Raw genomic sequence first — 7,794 nt, forward strand, 5'->3', positions numbered from 1 at the left:
TAAGCATTATATTTTTAAATTAGTTAAAGTAACATGCCTGCACTTCTTTTCTAATTAATTTTAATTAGTTATGACATCTATTTTGAGTAAACATTATATTTTGAATTAGTAAGAACATGCATGTTTTATTTTGTTATCATATTTTTATATATGTTGGAAGCTTTATATTTTAAAGTAACATGCCTGCACATCTTTTGTAATTGATAAATTTAAATTAGTTATGACATTTTAGTATTGTTTTAAGTTAAAAGTAACATGCCTGTACATCGTTGTCTATAGCATTTTGATTTATTAGTTATTACAGATTTATTGTAAACATTCTACAATGGAATTAGTTATCACATATATTTGTTGAAAGCATCTTGTCAGTGTAGAATTGACTTAATATGATTTGTAAGATTACAGATCTATTGTAAAACTCCAACTTTGGAATTAGTTATCACATATCTTTTGTAATCAATTAGTTTCAATTAGTTACCGTAAATTAACATGCCTGTACATATTTCTAAGCCATTTTTGTTAAATTAGTCCAAGTAAAATGTTTACACATCTTTCTAAGCTGTTTTATGTTGAATTAGTTAACAAAACATCTGTTTAAGCTATTTCTTGTCGAATTAGTTAAAGTAACCTGCCTGCACATCTTATTAACTATTTCATGTTGAATTAGTTAACATAACTTGCAGAACATAACATGCCTGCACATCTTTCTAATCTATTTCATGTTGAATTAGTTAACATAAAATGCCTGCACATCTTTCTAATCTATCTCATTATGAATTAGTTAACATAACACAGATGCACACCTTTCTAAGCTATTTCATGTTGAATTAGTTAACATAACATGCCTGCACATCTTTCTCAGCTATTTCATGTCGAATTAGTTGACATAAAATACCAGCACATCTTTTTAAACTATTTCATGAATTACTTTACTTAATACGGCTGCACATCAAAGCTACTACTTTATATCAAATTAGTTAAAGGTAATTCTGCTATAGTTTTCATTTATGTTAAAATGACATCTTTTGTGGATATTGAGAATACATGTATTCAGACAGAATGATCAGCAAAAAAACAAGTCCAGAAGAATTAGTCACAAAGTAATCATCCATTATAAAGAGTATAAGAATACTGGCAAGACATCATCTATTTATGGTTTAAGGGATCTAAATCTTCTAGAGAGAAATCATCAGTGCCAAAAGATAAACCTTGACTAAACCCAGACTGAAAAGATACAAAAATACATTGAATAACAACAAATTTGCAAAAAAGAACTCACTGTTCTGTCAATGAAACATAATAATTTCCTAAATTAATTAATGGAAAACCTGAACAAGAAATTGAAAAAGTGCAAGTTACAAATTTCCATGGAAAATAGAAACTTATTGTAGACAAACTAAATCTTTTTTCATTCTATAGCTGAAATTGAGATGGGAAATATTTTAGACTATATCGTTTGACAAAATAAAAAAGCCACAAACCTGTATGTCCATTAATTCTTGATCCATACTTTTAATAGCTTGATCTATAGCACCTGGTGATCTGGGGTTAAAAGCATCCATACCAAATGGATCAGGATTGGAAGCACCATTAAATCCGGAAGATTGATTTTCATTAAATGGATTACCAGAATTGCCTAAAATAAAATATGGCAAAATATTTAAACCCTTTGAAGACTAAGAGTCAAATAAAAACCCTAAAAAAACAATTTGAACTACAAGTTACATATTTGAAGCCTATTGCTACCATGTGATGTCACTTGGTAAAGGCCACTATCGAAGTCAACATCTCACTATACCAAGTTCTGCTGACGTGATATTCAGATGTGTTTGTGGTCGGATATCAAATGTCAAATTAGACCTATCCTAGACCTACCTATCAGTGTTTGAGATGTAGGTGTTGTAGGAGATGTTATAAAACTTCTAGTTCGGCCTGATGGTGGAGGAGGCGATACTGAAATATAACATATACATATACATTGTATATCGATATGATAAAAAAAAATCCTATATAGCTCTGCACATTTTTCAATATGAAGCACTAGAGCATTATTATTGTCCTATATTCAAGTATCCTAAATTATATGGTAGACATTTTTATGTAACGGGTTAAAACAATTATTAAAATTTGTTCTTGATAAATATCAACCTCCCTGAGAACTTGGGCTGCAATAAGCCTGAGCTATTCTTGCTTGAGGTTTAAGTTTTTTTATCAGTCAATGCCAATAGTTTCAAATTCCCAATATAAAAGAATGAACTTACAAATAGGGGTAGTAGCTTGAGCAGATTGAGAAGGTGATGAAGTACCATTAGTTATATTATTAGTACTGGTACCATTAGAATGAGGAGCAGACTCTGATGTATCTAATAATAAATTCTCCAGACGGCGACCAACTGTTGACTGTTTCTGAAAAAAAAAATCCCAATAGTTTCTTACTCAGTTAGGCTTTAATAATGAACTTCAAATCAATTTAGTGTTTGACTTTTAATTCAATCGATAATGTCTCACTGAAGATCAAATTATACATCAATCTTCAATGTCAATTTCAACAGGCATATATATGATTTAAAAATATAATATGATTAGTAAAGTAGAAAATAAAATTTGTTTCTAAGCATTCTGTTGCCTCTACTTCAAAAATATGAAATTCATGGTTTGAGTACTATCCTAAGAATAGCACTACATGTACCATCATTATCATTATTGAAATTACTATAATTATTTTCTTACCAACACCACTATTACTAAATTGTATAAGTACTACATGTACCATCATTATCATTAATAGTATCAATATTATTATCATTCTACCAACACCATTATGACTACATTATCCTTATTACTATATGTACTATCATTATCATTATTGGTTTTAGTCTACTATTATTACTATTCTGCCAACACCACAATTCCTACATTATACTTATGAGAACTACATGTACCATCATTATCATATGTAATTAGTATTACTATTAGTATTTTCCTACCAACAGCATTAATACAGTATCATTATTACTACTACCATTATTATTATACCAATACCACTATTACTAAATCATCCTTATTAGCACAACATGTACCAGCGTTATCATTATTAATGTTACTTTTATTATTATTCTACCAACATCACTATTACCACATTATCCTTATATGTACATGTACCATCATTATCAATATTGGTATCAATATCATTATCTTTTCACCAACACCACGATTACTGTATTATCCTGATTAGTACTAAATATACCATCATCATCATTATTAGTATTACCATTATCATTATTCTACCAGCACCACTATTACTACATTATCATTATTAAAGTACTACCATCATTATCATTATTGGTATCAATATCATTATTATTCTACCAACACCACAACATTTTCTTTACAAGTACTACATGTACCATCATTATCATTATTAGTATTACTATCATTATTATTCTACCAACATCACTATTACTATTACTACATTATCCTTATGAGAACTACCTGTACCATTATCATTATTAAGAATACTTTCATTATTATCCTATCAACAGCATGTGTACTACATTATCCTCATGAGAACTACATGTACCATCATAATCATTATTAATAATACTATCATTATCATTCTACCAACATCACATGTACTACATTATCCTTATTTGTACTACATGTACCATCATTATCATTATTGGTATCAATATTATTATTTTCCTAACAACAGCACTATACTACATTATCCTTGTTCCTACATGTACCATCATTATCATTATTGGTATTACTAGTATTACTATTCTACCAACACCACCATTACTACATTATCCTTATTAGTACTACATCATTTTTATTATTATTATTACTATTATTATTATTCTACCAGCACCATTATTATTATAACCAGTACCTCAACAGTGGAATATAAATCATCATCTGTGGAACTTTCATCTATATGATGATCTGTTAGACTGAGATCAGTTATCTAATAAAATATATTATATAATACAACCCCAAAATTATTAATACAATAATTGTAATGCGATAAATTTAATAAATGTTACAACAAATACATAAAAAAAAAGATAAAAAAATTAGACATGCACAATACGAATATAGAATTTGGTTTCAAGTGGAATTTGCAACCTTTTTGTACACAAGCTTTTATAAAATAGTAATTTTTCGATTTATTTCGCTTTAACAATTAGCTTATCAACTGAAATACAATACAAAGAGAAAATTACCTGGTTCTGTTTCATATATGTATCTACATCTGATCTATCTTTTAATTTTTCTAAATCGGTTATTCTCTTTTTTAAACAATCATTTTCACTCTGTAATGTTTGAACCTATAAAATACAAATATACAAATTGCCAAAAGGATAGACCACAGCATCACAAGTTTTTCTTGTCATGAGGGAGAGAAATATTAGGCCTTGTTTCTTGGGGATTTTTCAGCAGCTCCTGAGGTGCAGGAATTTTAAAACTATTTATTTAAAATGCAAATTCAAAATATATTCGGAAAGATGGAATTTTTTTTTAGTTCAGTCATACAATCATAACCCCCAAAACCATTTATGTCACATCTGCAGTTCCATCAAAGTCTTTTTTAACAAAACTGATCTCTCGTTGTCCACTCAAAACTTGAATTCAGCTATCCTACTGTCCTAAGGATCATTCTTGTGATATAATGAAAAGTTACAGTAGCTGCTGTAGCATTATTTATTTGAATATCTTAGACAATCTTGTTCAAATCTAATTTAAACATAATAATTAATATAATATAAATTTTTTGTTGCTGCAAGATTTGATTATTGATATATTATTCATATTAAAATATATTGGAATATTTCTCTTAGACTGCACACACTTTGTCTTGGACTGTTGGTCAGCCAAACAGATCCCTATCTATATAAAATACAGCCAAAAAGACTCACCTTTTTCTGTAATAAAAGAAACTGTTTTTTAACATCCATGTCCTTACTGGAAGTGTCCAAAAAACGTCTATAGGCTAGATCAAAAGCTTGACCAACTGTCAACGTTATTTCTTCAGCCTACAATATGAAGAGCTAAAATATTATATCTATTGTCTATATATTCATGCACTTCTCATCACTAAGTCTTAATCATTATTCAACATCATTAAATGAGGACATTTGATATACATTATCTACCTTAAAGGGATATGACCTGTATTTTTTGAAATTCTAATCATCAATTTTTTTTTTATTTTCAAACAGATCCCAAGATAGTTAAGTAATCATAATCCAGTTTTTTTTTCCAGGTCACTATTGGTTATAAATCTAACAAGATCTTCAAAAGTATTGAATTTCAAATATTATGAGGGACAGTCTCTTTAATGATATTGGTTCATCATTAATCAGTACAAAGTGTCTATTAACATGTAAACAGTTCAAATGTCAGGTAAAAAATAGACAACTGATTAGCTGATAAAGCTATCTCTCATGTTTGACATACTTTACTGATATGAAAACCATATGATACCTACTGGCTAGGTCAAATCTTATGCCATGGACTGAATAAGTCAATAATGAGTATTCAATAATGAGTAACAATAACAACAATAAACAAATTAGAACACTTTTAATGACTAATGTAATAAAATCTGTGATAGAGCATTGGGATAATGTCATCTTTCCTCAATATTTCAGTCAAATCAGCTGTAAATCCGAGAAAGATCAATGCCAAGAGGTTTTGGCTAGCTGATTAAAAGGATCCTTGCAAACAAATGGCCAAACACAAATTTTTCATTCAATCAAATCAGAAGTGCATGTATATACCATTTTGGCTAGCTAGCTTAAAACTTGTGCTATTATGAGACTGCGTTCTCATAACCACCTTACACTATTTGAAAAACATTCATGGCTGTAGCTTATAAGTATAATCCTGAAACAAACTTCATGTGCTATTATGTGCCATATGTTACTTATATTTTAAGTATATGAAAGAAGACATATACTTACACATTTTTCACTATCAAAAACATAGCAATTATGCTGAGTAGAGTTAGCTGCCTTGGCAATAAATGTAAACATTCTTTTATCAGATTTGTCGTCTGCACAGTAAGAAATTCGATGTAAAGGATATTGATGCATTATTCTCTGAAATTTACAAAATATCAAAAATAAGTCAACCAAACATTGACTTGTTTCCCTTTTCATACAAGTTCCTGTACAATTGTGCAGTGTGCAATGAGGGAATGAGAGAAATTTTGATGGAATGGAGGCTTTAATACTGCCAACTGCCTTGAGAACTATTGTAAAAAAAAAGTTTTTGATTTTCAATGGTTGCAATGGGGATGAATATTTCTTTCTTTTTTTTTTTTACTGTAATAGAAGTTATTTGTGGTCTATATATTGAAATGATTTTTCAGCAGTTATCTACCTTGGATACTCTATCTTGTATAGTTAAACCATCTATAGATATTGTTAATTCTACTTTTGGTGGTTTCTGACCTTCTGCTCTTTTTATATGTTTATTAAACTGGAAAATGAGGAACAAAATTTGGATAAAGTCTCGAGATGACATGGAACAACTGTGAGGCAAAAATGCAATAGTCCGAAACCACTTTAACATATTAAGTTAAAAATGATAGGCAACAGCATACAATCAGGAAAGGTCACAAGTCTTAAGTTCATTTTTTTGCCAAGTTCCCTAAAAAGATGCTGAGAAACAACGAGCAAGAACTGATTGTTTACCTCAATAAGGGAGAAATTTAATATTTTCAAAACATAACTTAGTATTATTATCTGTAGTATTTGCACTTGTGATTTTTTGTTTTTTGTTATATTGCAATATCATGTACAGTAAACGATGCAAAGAGAAAAGGTTTCAATTCATAATAATAGTTACCTTCATCTTTCTAATGGCATCTTTCACCACCTCTGTACCTTTAGGTGTATCAACACTACACTCTCCCAGAAACTATAATATAAATCATACAGCCAGATCAACAATGAAACAGAAAGCATTTTATATCATCTGGGCTCCTGAGATGGCAATTTGTGACAACAGCATTTTTCTGATTTTTTTCTTCAGGAAAAATCCAATAATTTACCAGATTTCTCTGATGCCATCAGTTGCTTAAAATCCACTCACTCTTAGAGTCTATATATATTAATTTTGTCCATTTTTAATTTCACAACTGTTATTGAGTTTTATTGTTAATATGATAACAGTCATTATAACAGTATATGATAAATACTGTACCTTGACATTATATAATATATGACCTCTTGATAAAGCTTCTTGTGGATGTACCCATTGTTTACTTCCTACAAAATAGTTCAAAGATGAAATTTGTATAAAAAAAGGAAATGAAATGAATGGAGTTTTATGCCATGCAGTGTACAATGAGGATAATTTTTCCAGGACAGCAGCATTTACCTATTCTTTTTTCGATTTCCAACTGTCAAGGGATCTTTAACGTCTGAAAAAATGAAATGGTGCAAATTGATACTAATAGTCTCTCCTATACACTTTCCATGATAAAATTTGAAAAAACCTCTTAACAATCCCTTTAAGTTATTACATATATATAAATAGTGGGAGTGGTCCGTGTTTTCATATGTTATTTCTTCATAAATTTTAACAAAAACAGTCTATTTCAAAATATTTTCATGCAAATTTTTAGATTTTATGATATATATACTTCAAATTTTACCAAGCAAATCAGTACACAAATTGCAAGTTTAAAATTCAAGGTTAACAATAGTGTGTGAATATTCTGAATCTAAAGAATACATTCTGTAGGGCGAAATAAGTCTAGATTTTGAGTACAACCCAATAAAA

General features: G+C 29.2%; 1 protein-coding gene across 1 annotated transcript; it reads right to left on the reverse strand.

Annotated features, from left to right (window-relative positions):
* Window positions 1-5,936: 5,936 nt before the first annotated feature.
* LOTGIDRAFT_141752 (hypothetical protein) lies at window positions 5,937-7,272 on the reverse strand (the record flags this gene model as incomplete). The annotated part of the gene is made up of 4 exons (XM_009051395.1): window positions 5,937-6,104; window positions 6,388-6,486; window positions 6,856-6,927; window positions 7,213-7,272. Coding segments are annotated over 4 exons (399 nt in total), but the record flags the coding sequence as incomplete, so codon positions are not given.
* Window positions 7,273-7,794: the final 522 nt, after the last annotated feature.

Source organism: Lottia gigantea (genome assembly GCF_000327385.1).
Source record: "Lottia gigantea unplaced genomic scaffold LOTGIsca_166, whole genome shotgun sequence".
In the NCBI taxonomy this organism is placed as follows: domain Eukaryota; kingdom Metazoa; phylum Mollusca; class Gastropoda; family Lottiidae; genus Lottia; species Lottia gigantea.